The 21,874-nt window shown below is 42.7% G+C and overlaps 1 protein-coding gene across 3 annotated transcripts in view; it reads left to right on the top strand.

Annotated features, from left to right (window-relative positions):
• SNRPB2 (small nuclear ribonucleoprotein polypeptide B2) overlaps nt 1-21,874 on the top strand; it is a 55,849-nt gene that overhangs the window by 20,209 nt on the left and 13,766 nt on the right. For all 3 annotated transcript variants that reach the window (XM_069234091.1, XM_069234092.1, XM_069234090.1), the window contains 2 exons: nt 3,597-3,684; nt 6,048-6,220. In XM_069234091.1, coding sequence (XP_069090192.1) covers nt 3,621-3,684; nt 6,048-6,220 — 237 coding nt within the window. In that variant the 5' untranslated portion in view covers nt 3,597-3,620. The remainder of the gene's footprint in view (nt 1-3,596; nt 3,685-6,047; nt 6,221-21,874) is intronic.

Raw genomic sequence — 21,874 nt, 5'->3', positions numbered from 1 at the left:
AACTAATTGGTGCACTTTTCACGCTGATTTATAACACCTTTAATCTGTCGTAATGCATATGCAACATCATCTCCCAGAATGCATTGTCACAGGTGGAGAATATAAATTGCCTAATTAAGAGAAGGAATGCATTCGCCATGAACAAAACAATCTGTCGAAACGCATCAGGGATGCTGTTCGTTTGTTTAACATGGATGCAATTCGGTATTAAAAGTTTGGAAATGCAAGTTCCTTGAGAGTTATAGAGCTGGTCAATCCCTGTACGTCTACACCAGCAGTTGAGTGTGCTGCAATTCCTTGACAAAGTGTTGTGGATAAATATATAAAATATATTCACTTAAAGAACAAAGGTTACAGGGCCGTTATAGTTAGGATCACATTTAAAATGTACGAAACCATATAAATTCACCAGTTACAGTTAGTTACCTCAAGTAACTATAACTCATGCCCTAAGGTATCTATAACTCACGCCCCTGCCATGCAGTTTTTGTTTTTTTTGCACAAAAATTTTACTACAAATAATAAATTGATAATATCAAAGATGGTCATGAGTGCCATAATTTTTTTTTTTTAATCTTACAGTAGTTTTCATTATTTTACGTTAATCCAACCACCGCCTCTGAAAATGAAGCGGTTTCAGGAAGTACAGATCCAGTCTTAAAGTCCTTTAGGTACTCTATCATGTCTCCTTTCTTGAGCTGTATGGGACTCCAAACAGAAGGGTGTTCTCGTTGAACAGTCCTCCATGTCTTTAAATTTGCACCTCCGGTGCCTAGTTTTTTTTTACCTAGTCCGGTTGAGAAAGCTTTTGTTTTTCAGCGTCTTGCAGGCTCTTGTCTGTGGATTCCAAACATTTGTGCACGGATGCAAAATCATCTGTCATGGATTTAATCTCTGTGGAAACCTCAGCTATTGTGGTGTTGAACAAGTCTATCTTGTTTCATGTGGCTGAGCTCTCCTTCATGACTGTTGAGTGTCCCCTCAGGCATTTTGGAAGAGGCCTGCTTACCACTACATAAAACCTCTAATAAGAGAAGTTGTCTGGCTGTCTTTGAATACAACATAAGTGAGCAAAAATGTAACAGTTCAGACATAGGAGAGCTGGCTTGGTAGGATTCTGTTTGCAGTGCATAGGAACATTTGCCAGGCATCAGTAAGTAATGCAGTGCCTGAGAGGATAGGACCTTCTCAGCTGTACCAGACAGCAGCTTAGGTAGTCAACAAACCTCATCTCTGAACAATTACTCACAAGTGGAATCTTCGCTGTCTAAGAACCACTCTTAGTTAACCAGTGGGAATGGAAAGCCAGTTCCACATGATAGCAGACACAGTACCGACAGGTGTTAGATGTAGGACCTGATTTAGATCTTGGCGGTGGGAATACTCGGTCACAAATGTGACCAGTATCCCATCCGCCATATTACGATCTTCCTAGGCTATAATGAGATCGTAATATGGCGGACGGGGTATCCGTCACATGTGTGACAGAGGATTCCCTCTGCCAAGGCCCATAGTTTGTGGGAAAGATCCTATAACATCGTACAGCCTCCCCAGGTGCCCTGTTGGAGACTAAGTCAGAATGAGATTACAGTGATGGCTGACGTCTCTCTCTACACCAAGACGTCCTCACCTAATAAAGTGGTGAGTTTCTGAATCTTTGGATATGAAATGCCGATCACACCCGAGCCAGTGAAGGTGTCCAGTGAGCAAATGGGCACAGTTGATAGACTGGAAGCCCTCTTGAGTGCCTATCTGCACAGTTCTCTGGAAGTTTGTGTCACCACATGTGGGCAACACCCCAGCACCCTTACATCTAGCTTAGTTATGAAAGACCCATTATTTAGGCACCAGCAGGATGGCATGAGGAGCAGTTTCCATTGCTCTTCTCTGGTGTTGGGATCAGGTCAGCACGCCCCCATGGTACAGTACAGAATCCCCTGGAGTGTCCCCTAACCATCAGAGAGATTTTACATAGTGGCCATCTTGCTCTGTTGCTGGTTGCACCCTCCTACTCTTCAATACTCAGTCCTACTTCTCATCCTTTATGAGGTAAATCTCACATCCAGACACGTATACAATCTTCAGGAAATAATTGCCAATACAAACTCCTGCCTCCCTTATCTGGGTGTTATAAAGCGGCTTGCTTTTCTGCCTTGTCCTGTCACTAACCAGCATTTGTCAAGAAAATGATACTGAGGGAGGATGGGTGAGGCATTAAGACTGGGATGAGGGTGAGAAAGACTACGAGTATTGAAGATTACCTGTAAATATCTTGACATTACTTAGATCCTACATCTTAGCCGTTACTTAATGAGATACACTAAAACCTGCAGACCTTGATAATCAGTATATTGAAAGGACACCTCATGAAGTAATGACTGGGACACTGACGTAGCGGTCATGCAAATAATACAAATTCACGAGCACCTCTTGACCACCTCCCTTCTGCTTCACTGGAATATTTTAGTCCTACTTAAGTGTTTATGTCCTTTTCACGGTTTTTTGGAGTTGAAAATCTGGTCGTCCTAGTTAATGTGGGAGTGGAGCCTAGTTTTATTATGGAAGACTGATGATTCAGGTTCTTTTCTTTATGTTCAGAGCATGTACTATCAAGTCAAATGTAGAAGGAATCGCTGTAGTCTTCTGTTACGTAGCAACTGCCTAACCACCCCTTTATCATGTTGCTCAATTTACACCTTGTCTGGTGCGTGTACGTTTCCACCCTGCACAAAAAGATATCTATTTCCACTATGATGGAACATCCTACCCTAAAAACCCGAAATGTGAGAGCAAGGCAAACCATTTCAGCACTGTTTGACTAGCGTAGTTCATGCTGTGTACTTAAGAATGCTCCTGTATAGGCATGGGATTTCACAGGTGGAAAGATTCTGCAAGAATGCTGATGTCCATATGGTGACTGCAGCCACGTGAAGATAGAATCATTGCTAATTAGATTGGTATTTGGGGGAAGTAGAGTGCAGCATGGTGCAACAATTCTTGTTGGGTTGTGGCATTTGAAGTTTGGTACTTCCACTGACTGAAAGACACTTGGAGCAGACAGCATTTCTGGGTTTCATGGTTACAGATTAGAATTGTTGGAGCACCAATGTGCAAAGTCGGGTATTGACATAAGTGAGGGAGCAGGGCCTTGTGTTGTGTGGCTATAGACTGGGTGGGTTCAGCTTCTACTCTGTGGCATAGCCAAGCACTCTTGCTTAGTGGAGTTTGGGGGGATTGTTTTTGTAAATTATTATGATATTACTATCCTTTAATGCATTGAAGAGGAACATTGTTCATTGACAGTAGAGCAGAACATCGTCTACTTAGACTATTTTGAAAATGTTATAAAGTGCATGGTAAAGGTCTGTTTACTGTCTCATGAAAATTGCCTATGCTTGATTCATATCTTTCCACAATGCATATAGGTTTCCCCAATGGTGATTTACAAAGAAATGGGTGAGGCTGTTTTGTCGATCATTCTGACATAACTGCCTCGAAAGCTTGAGTCTTATGGTGAAGCACTGACATTTCCCAGTCATTAAAGACATGTTACCTGTCACTGTCAATGCTTACTAATATTTGTTTCTCTCTTTCAGACAATTAAAGAAGCGAATTACACCATGGACATCCGGCCGAATCACACAGTGTACATCAATAACATCAATGATAAGATCAAGAAAGAAGGTGTGTTTTTGGTCAGGGTCAGTTGTTAACTAATTATGAACTAAGGATGTAGAGCTTGTGTGTGCTTTGCAGTGTAATAATGAGATGGGGGTGCAGTTTATAATATTTAGGGTGCCTTTTGTGCTATGTTCAAGGATGTGATTAACATCTGTTTTTGGTTTTAAAGGAGGAGAATTGTAAAGTGTATCAGAGAAGAACATCACCAGAGATGGCCTTTGGCTTTACCCATATGTTGTGAACCAGTAGTACATGTTTTGTATACTTGTCCTCCATACAGCTGTGATCATCTTGTTTATCCAGCTGTCTGTATTTGAACTTTCAAGAACATACACATAACACTGTAATGCTATCAGGTATCTTAGGAATCTAGATAATTTATGGTTGTCTCCGTCAACAGCACAGATAGGAGGAGGGCGGTCATTAACCCACATGGATGTTTAGGCCTGGCTTGACAGTCTGTCCCTTGACTTTTTAACCTACATGTGTATTAGTCTACAGTTTTTTGCCTCCACGCAAATATATATCCATTACCATGCCATTTACTTGTAATGCTTGACATTACCATACAATATTAATTGTTGAAAGACTTGTAAGAGTCTTCAACCATAGCCTTTCCTTGTCCCCAAGAGCTTTTCGAAAGTAGTGAGGCTTCAAGGGCAGCTCTTACTTGTTTCTTTTGTTACATGCAAATGCTTTTCTGTTTTGGGGAAAGTCTTATGAGGCCTCTTGGTTTAGGGCGTGGGAGTATTTAATCTGTGTGGCTGTCTGTAGTGATACCATAGAGGCTGTTGTTTCCATTTCTCCTGAGTAGACCTTTTTGCAGAATCCATGTAGAGCTCTGCAGCCCATCTTACTTGTAAACAGCAATATCTAATATTGTGTAGCCCCTCACACAACCTCTGTTCATATAAAATAGAGGTGCTGGAATGGGGAGTTCTCAAGATATACATAAAAACTCAGTTGGATTCCGCAGAGCCCCGTCAACGGGCAGAAATAAGCATATTATGCTGCTTGCGCTGTGATTTAGCGCCAGAAGCACATTCTGCACTGACAATTAAGCTCGAACAGCACCACGCAGCGCTAGAGGGTGCAACTACAAGAGTTGATTTTGCTGCCCCTCTAGTAGATTTTCTACTCTAGCAACAGCCTTCTGACTGTGCTTGGTTGTGACCGCCCATGTTGGTAAAATCTTTAGGCATGTCCTAGCAACCAAAAATCACACTAGGGGATGCCAAATCTCACTCATCGGCTTACAGTTTTGTAGCTGGGTGCAAGAAAAAAATCAGCCACGCAGCAATTGGCAGACACTTTCCAGAACTCTGTGCCACAGACGTAAAAGGTAGTCAGCAAAATTCTGCCAATTCTGCCACCGGACAGAATATTTCGCTCACCCCTAGTATACTCACAACACAAAATCTCGTTTCCTTCCCAAACATGCAGCAATTAACCATAAACAAATTCTGTGCACTCTGTTTGCCCTGAAGTTGCAATAATGAAAGACCTGCTTTGCTTGTGCTCAACTGTGCTCCTTTTCCATACTAACATCAGTTATTTTCATTGCCATGGAACTGCCACTCAACAGTAGACAGTACTATAGAATACATATATTGTTCTTGGGAGATGAGTATAGCTAGTGATTAGAGAGCTTCCTCCAGCTAATCCGTTCACAGCATAGTTTTTTGTTCTTTGCTAGTTTATATGTGTTGCTGTTTTTAGTGCAGATGGCTGACAGTATCTCCTACAGCTGTTCCAATATGACAACTTCACCTACTTATAGAAAAGTCTTCTGGACACAAGTAAGAAATAATACTGGAGCACGTGAGTTATTTCACTCGAATAGCCAATTTAGAGCTCTCCACTGACACTATATGTTCTGCCTATGGATATTCCTGTAAGGTCAGTAAGAATAAAGCTAGCACAGTCTCTATAAAGGAGGGATGTGAATTGAAGGGTCACTATTTCTTTTAATTTATCATGAGGCACCTGGGAGGACTAGTGCTTATTTGCTGGCACCCTGATCGCGCCCCCTGTAATTGATTTTTATAATGGAGTCCCAGGAAAGTATAACAACGACTGCCATATTTAGCAGTATGTTGTTACAAAGCATAAGCTGCTTAAATGTACAATCTGACTTTACAGTATATGCATTTTTTGTTATTGTGAAGAATTGTCATATTTTCTTGTGGTGTCCATGACAGATCATTGAGCTATATCAAAAGGCAGCATTTCTAGAAAGTATTTTAGGTTTGACTAATTTGTCTGGTTTGTTTTAATTGAATGATCACAATATGTTTTAGACTACTTTGCAGTTTTACTTCACAGAAGAATGTCCAGGATGCTTTAATATGTTTTTTTCCCCACAGAATTGAAGAGGTCATTGTATGCACTTTTTTCCCAGTTTGGTCATGTGGTTGACATAGTGGCTTTGAAGACAATGAAGATGAGAGGACAGGCTTTTGTTGTATATAAAGAACTGAGCTCAGCCACAAGTGCGTTAAGGCAGTTGCAAGGATTTCCCTTTTATAGTAAACCAATGGTAAGTATTACCTTAATTTTTTTAACTGTTTTCTGCTCATGAAAATGTTGTGGAAGTTTGAATTTGTTGAGGCACAAATCATAGCTCACCATCCGATGAAGTTCTGTACATACATATTTATAGCCCTTGTTGTCCTAATTAAGAATAGGACTGATTCCAAGCACAGTATCTGGGGCAACAGGAGTGTTCTTAATAATTTATAGTTGCATTACCCCTTACGTTATTCTGGAGAGTGGCCCTTTATGCAGGGTCATCCCCAGATGCTTTGCCTTTTCCCTCCACTTTTTGCTGAGTTCATTTTTGTTGGCTCTAGGACTCTGGGCACTTTACCACTGTTAACCCGTGCTAAAGGGCCTGTGCTTTCTGCTTAAAACAAGGTAACACTGGCTTAATCACAGTTGGCATATTTAATTTACTTGTAGGTTCCTAGCAAAGTGCACTTCATGTGCCCAGGGCCTGTAAATTAAATGCTACCAGTGGGCCTGCAGCACGGATTGTGCCATTGCTGTCGTAACACTTTAAAAATGACTCTGGCCTGCCACTGCGTAGCCTTTGTGTGAAGTTTTGAACTGCCATTTCGACCTGGTAAGTGCGGCCATTTGCCAGGCCCAAACATTGCTTTTTATCATATGTAACTCACCCCTAATGTAGGCATAGTTAGCCCCAAGGGCATGGTGAAGTGCATTTAAAATATTGGAGATGTAAGTTTAAGTTTAACATGTCAAGGTAGTGAAAAACTGTTACATTCGTTTTTCACTATTGCAAGGCCTATCTCTCCCATAGTATAACAGTGAGGCTACCTTAAAATATCTTTTAAGTGTAGCTCCCATTTGGGAAAATATAGAAATGTGGAGGTTGGTGTCTCTGTACTCAAAATGTAAAATTACCACTTATTGTGAAGTCAGATTTTAAATTACAAGTCTGAAAATGCCACTTTTAGAAAGTTGGAATTTTCTTACCTGCCTTAGAATACTCACCTGGGTTGGGTGACTGCTGGGCTTTGTGCAGTCTGTCTAGACAGCCACACACAATAGTTTAGGTGTGACTTGATGGGCCTTACCACCGCCTCACTCACACCTGAATAGACTTGTCCTGTCAACCCAAAATAGGCCTTAACAACCCTGTATTGTCTGTATTGTCACTCCAGCAAGCTTGGAGCCAGAAAAGGGGAGGCAGGGCATCTGTACATTTCAAAGCAAGGTCTGAAAGTTTCTCCCACCTTCCAGACCCAAACCCCAGTCACAACACAACCTAAATTATCCTGTGCTCACCCTCCAGTAGCTTGGCACAGAGCAGACAGGCTTAACTTAGAATACAATGTGTAAAGTATTTGTGCAGTAACTCATACAGGAACACAGTGAAAACACCACAAAACGTACCCCACACCAGTTTAGGAAAATGGATATTATTTATCTGACAAAAATAATACCAGAATGACAAAAATTCAGTATGCGCAAGTCAAGATATCAATTTCTAGAGGTGTATGTAAGTTTTAATCCATAGGAATTAATGGATGTAGCTCTTTAACACAAAGTACCTGGGATGTGTCAAAAATAACGTCACTGTGGGCCGCAGAGGAGGTGAGGCATCGGAAAGGAAAGCGATTTATTGATTTTTTCCAGCGCGGCGGCGATGATGCATTGATTCTTTCCTTGCATGCAAGGTGATGGGTCAGTTTCTTGGCACGCAGCCTTGGTTCCTCACTGCACTGTGGGACAAACTGACCCCCAGGGACGATGCGTGGAAAATCCAAATGTGCTGTGATGGTGAAACAGGTGCTGCGTTGATTCTGCAGGCGCTGCATCGCTTTCCATCCGCGAGACAGACGCTCTGATTCTGCTGAAGTTGTGCCGATGTTACCGGCGCCATGTATTTTTCTCTCTTAGGTGAAGTTTGTGATGGCCCTAGGACTTCTTAATAGGAGGAAAGCTGACAAGCCCTTGGAGATCACTTGTGGTGAGAAGACTAAGTCCTTCCAGCAGAGTTGGGGAGCAGCAGGCAGCAGTGCAACAAGCAGGAGAGCAGTCCATCCAGAAAAGCAGTCCAGATGAGTCCTTTGGGTAGCACAGCAGTCCTTCTGACAGAGTCCATTTGTAGGTCCAGAAGTGTCTGATTTGAGGGGTTCGCAGACCCAGTATATATACCCAAATGTGCCTTTGAAGTGGAGGAGACTACAAAGAGTGGATTTGAAGCGCACTAGTTCCCCTTTCAACCCAGTCCTGTCTGCCAAGAGATCTGCGGGGGTTATCAGTCCTTTGTGTGGGGTCAGGCCACAAGCCTTTGAAGTGTAGGTGAGAGTCCCTCCACCCTTCCTGCCCAGGAAGACCCATCAGTATACAGATAAAAACAGATGGAACTGAGTCGCCTGTGTTTATGGCTGTCTGGGTGAAATGCACAAGGGGATCCGTCAACCAGCAAAGAGCAGACATGGATAAGAGACAGGCTGTATGGCACAGAAAGCAGTAAGTGTAGAGAAATGCCTACTTTCTTAAAGTGGCATTTGTAAAATAGTAATGTTGAATCCAACCTCACCAGTAAGTAGGATTTCTCTCATCCATTCCAACCATACCAAACATGACAATGCAACTCCTTTCAGATCAGAAATTACCACTTAAAGGTGCATATAAGGGAATTTCCAATGTGGGCCTATGAGAGGAGCAGGCTTCACAATAGTGAAAACAACTTTGGGAGTTTTTCACTACCAGGACATGTAAAACTTACAAGTACATGTCCTGCCTTTTACTTACATAGCACCTTACACTATGGACTACCTTGGGCCTACCTTAGGGGTGACTTATATACAATAAAAGGGGAGTTTAAGGCTTGGCAAGTAATTTTAAATGCCAGGTCGAAGTGGCAATGTATCTGCACACACATGCCTTGCAATGGCACGCCTGAGACATGATTAAGGGAATACTTATGTGGGTGGCACAATCAGTGCTGCGGGCCCACTACTGGCATTTAATTTACAGGCCCTGGACACATGTTGTACACTTTACTAGGGACTTACAAGTAAATTAAATATGCCAATTGGGTATGAGCCAATGTTACCATGTTTTAGGGAGAGAGCACATGCACTATTACACTGATTAGCAGTGGTAAAGTACCCAGGGTCCTAAAGCCAACAAAAATGAGGTTAGAAAAAGAGGAGGAGGAAGGCAAAAAAGTTTAAGGTGACCCTTCAGAGAGGGCCTTTTTTTCAAAATTGGTGATCAAAGTGGGGCTCTCTTTTGTCCTCTTCATCACATAGATGACCATGTCAGTTTGAAGCAGATGTTTGAACAGGCAAGGGGGTACAAAGTTGAGGGTGCTCTCCCAAGAGCCTCAGGCGATCCGGCACCCGATGCTTGCAAGAGCAGTTCGACAAACAGCAGTGTGTCTTCCAGACTGCAGACTGTGACAGCATACAGATAAAGTAATTCTTTTTTAGAATAAAACCAGTGGGTTATAAACAACAAATTGTTGGCAGGCATCTTCCCATCTCGGGCATCCAGAAATAAACTTGTTGCTACTGACAAAAACACACAAAGTACCTTGTTTATGCCTCTGTGTTGTATGAATATCAGCCCCGAAGGAATGCACTTTGGATAAGGAGAGGAATTCTGCATGCCTTTCTCTGCTGCATTTTCTTCTCACGGCGATCATCAACTTCAGACTCCTCAATCTGAACATAATATTTGTTGCCCCGAATTAACCTTGCTAGTAGTGGTACCTGGACCTTTTTCAGATGTCCATTCCGCCACACATTGGACTTAAGTTGAGGTCATATCTGCAGTCCAGCTCCTGAACTCCTACAGTGTGGACACTTGAAGTTGCCTGATGACTGAATGATCATTCTGAGAAAGGCAGTGCACCCTTCTACACGGTGTTAATATACCTTTAAATGCATGAGGATCTGCATTAACAAGCAAGTACATCCACAAACATGCCAAAGTCTAGCTTTCAGTTTTCTTCTATTAGAGTACATTTTCCTGCTGCCACTGCTTATTGTGAGTCTCCTGCTTGGGCATCTTTTGTCACTATTCTATTGATAACTTTCTAAGACCTTCCAGGAATTTTTTTTTCCCCCAGTTAGAATTCCTCCTCCTCTATGGTTATAGAATGTGGTCTCTCCAGATTGATCAGACTTCCCTTTGAACCAAAGCTTAAGGCTGATCCATTTGAGATGGCTTTTTCTAGTGGTGGTTGCCTAAAGGGAGCATGAACTTCAAGATCTCTGTACTAATGAACCATACTTTTTTTTTTTTTTTTTTTTTAACCATAAGTGTCATTAGGAACTCATTCATGAGTTTTTAATGACAATGTGTTTCGGATTGCCACATAAATCAGACTGTCAGAAGTTATTATATAACCTTTATGTTAAAAGGGCATTATGATATTATTTGGACAAGGCCAGAGAGTTCTGTAAGGTCAAGGAACTGTAATAATGGTGTTGCCATCATAACACTTGCCTCCTGGAACACTTCATAGTTAGGTTGATTCTTCGTTGCATTTTTATTGTTACGAGAAAGCTAATTGATCCTTACTTGGTAAGCCTGTGACCCATTCCACAAGGGGAAAGGCCACTACTGTGGATCACATGAGAAATGACCCTTTTATTGACACATGTATGGTGGCCACTTGGAAGTCTGTCTATATTTTTGATATTGTCAGGACCTCTGATTCCAGGATGGATGCTTTGGTGGGTAAGGCTTCTTGTTACTTATTTGCTTTAAGGTTAAATTCTTTGGCCCTGGTCATGCTTTCAAGGTTGGGTTAGTTTGCTATCCTGTTTTACCTTTTTGACTATCGAAGCGACTCACATAGTGAAGAAGAAAATGGTTATTTAAGTTGGGCATTTCCCCTTGAAGTCATTAAAGTCCAACCCACCTTCCTCCTTTTGGTGCCATGGATGTTGAACAGGTTACAGTACATCTTTCCAATGCTCGCAAAAAGAAACCACCTAACTGATGCACTGCAGGGCATGATGCAGTCTTTCAAGGTTCTTGAAGGAACCTGGTTGAATATTACTATGTGTATTGCTTTACGATGGGATACCATTTTCTGTTTTTATTTAATGTGGTTTGCACTATTGGAAGTGGTATTTTCAGCCACAAGTACTTCTGATTTAACATTTGAGTTAATTAATAAACAAAAAAAAATATTTTATTTTTTTAGCATGTTTTCTATTGTTTGATTGGTTTAGGAAGACATGAACATTTTTCAAGATTTGAACCGCTCACATGCCCAGAAAAATCCTACCTTTATTGAATTCTTAGGGAATAGCCATGGCGAAGAGCTAGAATTACAAGTTGTAGGAAATGGGCTACTGGTTGAGGGTTGAAACCCTACTCCAGCAGCAACCAAAATTCTTGTCAGGGTGAAGTCACAAGCAAACCCCAAATTTACCTGTGCTTAACTCCCTGGCACAAAAGCAGTCAGGGTTAACTTAGAGGCAATGTGTAAAGTATTTATGAATCACTTCAAACAGTAATGAAGTGGAAACGCAACACAAAAAAATCCCACAGCAAGGTAGAAACTTTTAGGTTAAAATAGTGCTTAGAAGCACAAAAACTGTGGTTATATGGTCTTGCTGGTCTGGGGCAGAGTCACAAGTTCAAGCAGATCACGGTGGAGTGTGGGTCGGGTACAGGGACCAAGTTAGGACCGCTGAACAAAGTTCCTTAAATCCCGGTTATGGAGCCTTGAGGCCCATTTCCAAGGATCCAGGACTAGGTTGGCAACACTTGGGGGCAAGAGCCACAGAATGCAGAACCTAGTGCAGGGTTCAAAGTGGTTGGAGGATTTTTTTGTCCATGATACTCTGATATGGAGACCAGCCAGTTAGCCCTTGGGGTCACTCTGGTGGGCCTGAAGCGTTAGGTTTGAGGTTCCCAGATTTATAATTGGTGCCATCTTTGAATTAGGAAAAGGTTCTGGAGGTTTCCACCACCTGAAGTGTTTGACATTTCCTGCCTCTGTGCCCTGGCCCTATCTTGACTAGGGTCAGAAAAGGCTAGTGTGAAATCCTTGGTGAGTGTGCTGAGGCAGAGCCTTTGTGATGTGCAAGTGTGGTTGGTGACTGCTGCCCCCCCTTCCCTAATCAAGTCGGGGATGGCCCATCCTGCTGACACCTATCCCCTTTTGCCTCACTGTCTTAAGAGCATTACACAAAGACCAACTGCATCTAGCCATGTTACCCATGTCAACTTCCTACAAATTGAATTTTCAGAATTGTGATTTAAAATCCGACTCTACCATTAAGGAGGTTTTTAAATTACAATTCTTTCAACACCAAACTCAACCTCTCCACCTGCTCCAGTTTAAAAGTTGTAACTTATTAAATACAGTAGGGTACCCTAATGTTATCTGATAGGAGAGACAGGCCTTGCAGTAGTAAAAAAGTAAAGGTTTACACTACTAGGATATTTAAAAGTTAAAATAACTTGTCCATCTTTTACATACTCTGCTCTATGGTCTGTTTAGGTTCTACCCTATGGTTTACCTGTATGTATTAAAAAGGAAAGTTTTTTTTAGGCCTGGAAAAAGGTGAATTTTGACCGTTGAGAATGGCAGTTCAAAACTGCCCACGCAGGCTGCAATGGCAAACCTGAGACATGTTTAAAGGGCTTCTTAGGTGGGTGGCATAATAAGTGCTGCAGGCCCACTAATAGCATTTAATTTACGATCGCTGGGTACAGATAGTACCACTTTACTAGGGACTTACAAGCAACTTAGATGTGCGAATTGGGTGTTAGCCAGTGTTGGCACGATTCATGGCATGAGCACATGCAATTTGGCACTGCTCAGGAGTGGTAAAGTGCAGACTCCTAAGGCCAACAAAAACTAAATCAGCAAAAATGGAGGAGTAAGGCAAAGAGTTGGGGGAAGACAACCCCAAGGCTGACAGCTCTGACACAATTAAATATTTTTTCCTTGAAAAGGAACTGAACTTTGCGGAGGCAATGGCATATTGTCTGTTGGCAACACTATGCTCTTCTAATTGGCGCAGGTTCCCTCTGCCCCTACACCGTATCTTAATCTTTCCCCAACCTGATTACTTGGGCAGTGAAAATCTCTGGTTTGGATGAGGGACTCTCGCGCAGTTAATTGAGCAAATGGAATAACCTCTTGCAAAAGATATAGATATGCTCTGTGTTAAGGTCTCTTTTTTTTGTGTGTGTATTAACCCAATGTATGTTTATGTTCATCTCTATCTTCTGTTGATCCCTTCTCTTCACTCATCTGGTCGTTTTCAGTGTTTGTTTGAATGTAATTGATGATTATGTAGAATTACAAACAAAATGCTGCAGAATTGAACAAAAGATTATAGAGTGTGTCAGACAAAATTGTGTGTTTAATTAAATGTTGTGCTTTTAAAGTCATATTAGTAAGGTATGACTTGCTGTCTTGGGAACACTTTCTCACACAGTAGCCTCTCATTTCAGTCATAATCTATTAAGAGAAGAAACATGGCAAGTAGCTTTTTTTTTAACAAGTGTTTTTATTGGGTTTTTCAACAAATGACAATAAACACATTGTCTGGTGAAGGGTTACATGGTGTCTACTCAAGGGTCTATGAGTCTGTTGCGTTGTACAGAAGGATGAAAAGTCCAGGATGTGGGCATCTGCGTGCAACAGATGGCCTGAGGATGCCATTTTGCTATGTGGGTGGCTCGTTTGATGCATGCAGACCTTGTGTCTATGGGGAGATGTGTTTGGTAAAGGGCTGTAAAGGCAGTTGGAGGTCAGGGCCCTTCTCACTGAGAGGTGTAGCTGGTGCTCAGGGGTGTACTTGTTGCGTGGGCTCTCATTATTCTAAATGAGACTACTGGATTTCTAGGTAGCAGGATCGTTCACGGTGTGGGGGACTGAGTCGGACCCATTTGGAAGGACCTCTGTCACCCTAAATCCGGTTTTGCTCCGGCTAACTAGCAGTGCCTCATTTCTCCAAAAGGGAAGAGATGATTAGGCAGCCGAGCGCATGACATCTTTGGAACTTCTCAGGGAAGTCGTGGTCACTCAGATCCAAACCATCTCTCTCATTTACAGTATGATCTCATATACAAATGACAAAGGCAGTATAAGTTTTATATAATGTTTTAATAAAACAACTGTATTTTAGATAGTAAGGCGTGAGCCGCAATAACCAGAACCATATACAACTCAGTAGGATTGAAATAGTTACCAGGAGAGTAAAACATAAGAACAAAGCTATCATTGTGTCTATTAGTTTCTACTCTCCCTCTGCTTGATCTATTTCGAGCACAGCATGTTAAGCTTCTAGCTTGCCTTTCTGAATCACTGGGGAGACATCATCAGTCCTCATACCTGAGCAAAGGCCTGTGATCTGGTTCAGCATCTGCAACGAGGCAGTCGGCGTCTAGTTGTGGTTCCCTGGTCGGAATCTCCCTCTTGCGTGTATTGGGACAAGGAAGTGATTTTATAACTAACATGTCAGCGTGATCACAAAATGTCCCTATGCAGGAATGCCAAATCTAAACTCCTACCACGTCTATCAGCAATGTACCAGACTGTATCCTTGACTGAAGCACAGAGTGAGAACTCCAGTGCTGAAGTAGGCTAAACAGTGTGATATAAATAAATAACAAAACCGTAGAACTGGCTATTTGAAAAATAACAGTACGAAGCCTAATAAAATGCATTCAAAGCAAAGTGCACAGAGGCTCTAAGCTGCAAGCAAATGAATAAAATACATCCAGGGCAAAGTGCACAAAGGCCTAAAGCCTGAAGCTAACGCGCAAAGGATACGTAAAACTAACCACACTACACCCTCCCCTTGTCGGTAGCAAGTGGTTCCAATAATATAAAAATGTGCCCCAGATATAAACAACACCTAAAATTATATACATATTTGGACAAGGTCAGAAGACAACAAAGTCATAAATTTAGGAAACATGTGACGATAAAGCCAAATTCAATATAAAGTCAATTTTACAGGAGAGGAAAAAAATCCAATTGTTAAACAGAAGCAATAGAAAGTAGGAGCTCCTCCACTTCGATATATGTCAATATCGGAAGATCCACGCCACAAAGTACCATGGAGCAGGTGTGTTCCAAAGCCCCAAAACCATTCAGGGCGGCACCCTGTGCAGGGCCTATGAATGAGACAAAACCATCTTCCTCCAGGAAGGGAATCTCATAAACTGCCTCACGAAGCAAACGCAACCGTAGTGCACAAGTCTGGAAATGAGCCCTAAGCGGGAACATCAACAGATCAGGATCAACCACTGGAGGGCGCTGCAGTGAGAGTCAGAGAGCCAGTGCATGTTCAAACGAGCACCAAAGGCACCGAAACACGGGTTGCACACAATCCAAAACCGGTCGGAATGACAGAGACCAGTCACACTCCAAATGGCCCAGGAGTGTTGCTTCCAAATGCTGCATCATGCGTTCACGATACAGCTGCGCTGACGGGAGCAGCAATATAGGATCTCGTCGTAGCGGGACAGCCATTGCGAAAAAATAGCAACAACAGCAAGACTCCAGCCAATAAAGCCAAAGTAATCGGGAAGCCCCCAAAAATGCTTCCGAAAATAGAGTGTATAACCGAAGGTATCAAACCGAATATGGAAGAGAAGGTGTGAGCAAAACCAACACCAACGGCTTTGAAAAAATGTGCAATACCAGCAGTGCTGGATGCATTAAATATACGTCCCACAAGTTCACCAAAGTGATTCGGAAAGTTAGTATTCAAAAGGGACTGTATTTCCGCCGATGACCTTGCCACCTGAAGTGCGTAGGTCTCGCTCGCAGATGTAAGGGCCACATGCTTTTGAAACAATAAAGCCTTTAGTCGACTCAACTTGTCGAAATTAACCTTGGAAGTAGCAATATGAGGCCAGATGTCCGCTACCTCCCTAATTTGAGTGGGGGGGAAACAACACATTCCCGCAGCACGTAACGGCCTTGTTGACAACGACAACGTAAACTATTCCGGCACGCATGCCACAGCAGCGTTCGCTGTTAAGAACAATGTAACTGCCGTTAGAAAGCACCTGGAAAGTGTTCTTAATAACCGGGACTGGAACTCCCTTCAGATAACAAGCTAAGTTAGCAATCGAAGCGTTACACGCTCCGTGCAAGGACAGCTGTTTACAAACCATAGAATGGCTGACCGAAGTTTCGCATTCACTACCGCTAAGAAAAACCTCCCTCAAACCATTAATACATCTGTATTGAAAGGGAAGCTCCCACACCTCGTGTATGTAACTGTCTCCCAATAGTTCATATCTACCCACCGGAATGTGCTTCAAACAAGAAGTAAATTGCAGAGTGGAGATAGGCAGATTAATAACCCCATGAATCAACCACTCAGCTGACGGAATCTCAGCAACCGTGAAAGGCAGTTTCTCCAATTTTTCAATATTCAACATGACATACGTCGCTTCCTTTTTAGCCATCAGCTGTTGTTGACGAGTCAAATTAAAGGAGACAAAGATCTCTCTGGCACGAATGTGCTGCCATGGAACGCGACCTGCCTTCAAGGTCTGAAGAGTCCAACCCAGCTGCATGATGGACCGCGTCTGACTCTGCCCATGATATAAAGAAGACATGTCTGATTTAATAATGTCAATAGCAGAGGAAACAATGCTGTCAATCGTGTAAACATGGTCAGAAAGGGTATGCATGCCATTATCAACAACAGACAAAGTCTGCATCAGGTTTTCCTGATCAATCTGCCTCAACCGGGCTGCAGCCTCCTGTTGTGAAAGCTTCCAAATCTCATTATAAACTTCGTATAAAAATCTTTTCTTCCGTGGTACCTTGGGACCTGACAAAAAAATCTTGTAAATCAGTATCATTAGACAGTAACGTGAGATGTGACTTAACTGCATCCAGCGTGGATGACTTCAACCATTGTTGACAAAGCTTCCCCACCCTGTATGTAGTTATAATATCAGCATGTTCTGGTGAAATGTAACAAGGGTCTGCCCTACTAGTCCTGAACCCCCCTGAAGAGGTGACAAAACGTTGATGACACTTATTAGCGTCTACAGGCCATAATAGCCACCCGCCCGGATGTATCGATGAAGTGTTAAGCGTACCATTCTGGACCCAATGTGTAAATTCACTAAAAGTAGCATTCACATAGTCCTTCCAGTTGTTTAATTTGGAAGGGACAGGTATACTAGGCAAATTTAACTCTCTAATTGTTGCCAAACCCAAACAGCTAGTCTGTTGTACTGTGTCATTGAGGAAAATCATCTGCACAGGGATAATACATGCTCTAAATAATGTGTCCCTGCCTTGCATCTGCCAATTTTACGTACCCCAAACACTTTTCAAGTCAACAGTCTTAAACCAGTATTCATACCCCTCGACCGAAAGTTTAGATACAAACAAATTTGAATACAGTAATTTAGTATCGGTCAATAACATTTGCTTATTAGAATACGGAGCAACTTTAAAATAGTAAGACTTAGCATTTCGTTGATCATGCCCAGAAAAATATGCAAATTTATCAGAATACGTTTTCGATCTCCCTTGTGGAGGAGTCGAGCAATGTTCCCATTGCACATAATTAAACATGGACTTATGGCTACTAGCTTTATGAATAAAGTGGTGTCCATAATAGTTGTAGCAAAACATGTCACCATGATTATCTCTAAATTGGTAAGCATCTTCATCGTCATAGACAGTATAATATTGCAAATCTGTCAGCATAGAATCTACTGTCTTCACATCCCAATCATCAGAAACAATGCCTGGTATAACAATATCATTCATTGATAACTTGAGGACATACGGTATTTGAATCAATTCAGTGGGACCATATATATCAAACATTACTTTATCCCACACAATCCCATCCGGAATCGGTATTGCAGAAATGTTTACATTGGACAAGTCTCTTCGAACCATATGAGACGAAAAATGTGGTTTTAACACAGTCTCCACGTGCTCAATCTCGGATCGATCAGGAAGAAAATGACCATGTATTACTAGAAAAAAAGTAACCACAAATCCCAACCACAAAAAGAGTCATTACAGCCATAAAAAGCCACAAATAGTTCCAAGGAAAAACAAAATATGTGCGTTTAAGCCAACACAGCAGCTTACGTGGACCACGGATTGAAGACATCGAGGGCCAGGAGCTGGACACTGCATCATCAGTGTCGTTGAAGCAGCCAGAGGCAGTTCTTGCAAAAGGTGCAACCGTGAACAAAGAAGCAGATGGAGGCTCTCGCCTAGGCACGCTATAAACCACATGTTCAGAAACATCAGTAGAACGTACAGCAACTTGATCAAAAGATTCCATATTAATAGTCGTCTGTGGAACAATCGCAAGATCATCTTCCACCCTCCCCAAGCTCGGAGCGGAAACAGCGTCGGTGTAAATCACACTGCAGCGGGACTTCTTCCCCAGTAGTGAGAGGGATTCCGGAACTACTGGGTGTCCCTCTTGGTCTGCTGTGCAGAATCGGCCACATGTTGTAACTTGACATTATCAATGGAAACAAAGCGATTTCCTTTGGCCCCTTGCAGCGGCGGTAAAATCACAGTTCTCGTGCCGCTAACCCCTAACACAGGGACAGGTGCTCGATCAGAAGGACCAAATTCTTTCTTTACTGCGACCTTTTCACGCACTAGATCCCCAATCCTGGGTATCCAACCAGTAGGTGTTACTGGTTCATCCTTAATTTCTTAGGAGGCAGCACTTGCAGAAGAGTTATCTTCACGGAATTGTTGTAAATCCTGCAAAACAGTGACACGATCATTTATGTCAAAGGGTGTATCTGCCGCCTCCACACCAGGACCATCTAGATCAGGAACATACATTCGTGTTCCAAACAGGCACTCATATGAAGTACGACCCCCCAGTGACCATCTAGGCAAGTTATTAAGTGCTCTCTGTACTCCATACAGGTGGGCTAGCCAACCACGACCCGTACCTATAACTCTGGCCGTTAAGGATTGCTTTAAATCACGATTCAAACGCTCCACAACAGAATTTCCCTCGGGATGAAATGGAGACGAGAATTGGAGTTGGACCCCCAACGAAGCCATGGTGTCCCTGAATGCCTTAGAGGCAAAAGCAGGGCCCTGGTGCGAATGAAAAGCCGCAACCGCAAATGTATCGACAAAGATGCACAAATCTTTAATAACAGTCTGAGCGTCAGCCGAGCGTTGAGGCCAGACCCACACAAATCTGGAGCACGAATCTACAGCAACCAAAGTATATTTGTATGCACTATCTGGAGTCAGTGGACCGCAATGATCCAAGTACACACACTGTAAAGGTTTATTTGAAATCAGAAGGGGCGTCTGCTGCGGGCGTCTAGCCGACGAAGCCTTAATTTGTTGACAAACGTCACAACAAAGGACATATTGCTTCGTCTCTTTATAGAGACCAGGCCACCAATAACGAGCCTGTAAAAGCGAAATAGTGGCAGCCACACCAGCATGTGCAGATGCCACCCCCTCATGTGCTGCAGAAATTAATCGAGGTCTCTCAATTTTATTTGGTAAATCACGTACACCAATGCCTGGAATATTAACAACAGCATTTAGCGCACTACTCAAGCAGTAACTATATTTAGAAGGAAATCCTTTAGGAAATGGCGTGCCATCAGCTGTAGCTTTTATGGCAGCCGAAATCTCTGTGTCTGGTTTGGAACTCGAACGAGTCACTGCGGCCACAGTGGCGACAGCCACTGCTGACTTTGCGGCTTCATCAGCCAAAGTATTCCCAGCAACGTGTATTCCAACGCGCTGGTCTCCAAGTGTATGCACAACATGGACCTTAGGAAGCGTCCCTTTCAGATCCGCAACCTTTCCCCACAACAATTTATGTTTAATGGTGTTGCCTTTAGAATCTCTGAACCCATTCAACTTCCAATAGTGTAGATATTCATTGAAAGACTGTACACAGTAGTAGGAGTCACAGACCAGCAAGGTTAAAATCGCCGGATCCGCGTGCTCCTACGCTAACAATAGGGCTTTGAGCTCAGCCAGCTGTGCCGTGCAATCTCCCATGGTTTTAGTATAAGTATGTCGGGGGCAGAACACTTCCATCTCCATAGTGGCGCTCACCACCACACATGCAGCAGAATACTGATGTTTAGTCCCAACTGCTGGTTGCGCAGAGCCATCGGTATACATCACCACCTGATATTGGTCAATAGGCAATGTGCCAGCAGGGACTGGGTACTCCATTTCATATTGAAGAAATTCTTGAGTCTGCAGTTTAGGGTCAAATATGTAATCTACATCAGTGGCTGTCAAAGACGTAGCCCATTGTATCCATCGCGGGTGTAAAGCTTTCGAATTAGGGACCCTCGCTTTTGTAACAGCCTCTAAGGCCGGAATCGGGGAAACTACAATAATGCGTTGGCCCTGGGCAAGCAGTCTTTCTTTAATCACAGCCATCTGTACGGCAGTGAGTATTTTCTCAGTTTGCGCAAATCGTTGTTCTGCAGCAGAATACAAATGGGACTTGTATGCAATCGGGACAGTCTCACCCTCATTAAAGGTGACATATGTAAACCCAACAGTCCCAGGTATCACCCTGATGACTAAATGCGTTTTATTGTCCCGTGTGTGTAAATGTTTAACTGCTAAGAGATCAGTTTGCAAATCTCGTAGTATATGTGTATGCTCAATCGTCCAAAATCTACTCGAAAAATTCGGACGAATCAACTTGTATAAAGGTTTTATACGCGTAGCATAATCAGGAATGTAAGTTCTGCCAAAATTCAGAAACCCCAACAATGACTGGAGCTTCCGAACCGTATTAGGAGGCTGCAATAAAGCACATTTCTCCAAAAAATGTGGCGCTAAGCTCTTGCCCTCACTCGGCAACTCATATTCCAGGAAAATGACGCTGAGGAAGGCAATCTTCGATTTCTTAAAATTAAACTTATAGCCAATATCAGCAAACCCCACAACAATGCGCGATACACGCCTTAGATGTTGCAGAATCTCATTGTCTGTCAGATATATATCATCAACATATGACAACGCTTCAGGGTCCAACTCGTGCAGAATTTCAGTTACACGAGCCGAAAACAGTCCTGGGCTATTCTTATACCCCTGAGGCAAACAACAAAACTTTTTCTGAGAGCCAAACGCACTGAAACTGGTATAGTCCCGACTTTCGGGCGCTATATTTTGGCAGAAAAATCCATTCGAGATATCTAACATTGTTTTGTATTTTTTACGCACTATATTATTCATAAGCGCTGCGCTATGTGAATTCTGTATTGCATATGTGCGTGTATGACTACTTAAATGTCTGTAATCCACCACAATCCTATAGGAATGATCCGGTTTAGCAGCTGGAAATAAGGGATTATTCATCGGCGAGACACAGGGCTCAACAACACCCTGGTACTCCAATTGTGTAAGAATTTTCCTAACCGATGCCCTTGCTTCAAATTTGATAGGATACTGCGGCTGCGGCTGAGGTTCGCCCTTTATTGGAATTACATGATAAGGTGATTGTCTATCCCACCCCACATTATTTCTATATAGAGCGGGGCCTGTGTAAGAGCCCATAATTTACAATAGGACTCCGCTAGTTCTCTCGGAACAAGTGGTGAGAAGGAAGGTGCAATAACCTCTTCCCCCACTGGACAGTCGCGAACAAAGTCAGGTGGCCAATCTTGTTCGGCCAGCAGAACATCATATGATTTTACCACATGGTCCCAA

Source organism: Pleurodeles waltl, chromosome 5, assembly GCF_031143425.1.
Source record: "Pleurodeles waltl isolate 20211129_DDA chromosome 5, aPleWal1.hap1.20221129, whole genome shotgun sequence".
Taxonomy (NCBI): Eukaryota; Metazoa; Chordata; class Amphibia; order Caudata; family Salamandridae; genus Pleurodeles; species Pleurodeles waltl.
Note: the sequence above shows the minus strand (reverse complement) of the source record. Positions and strands in the feature narration are given on the sequence as shown.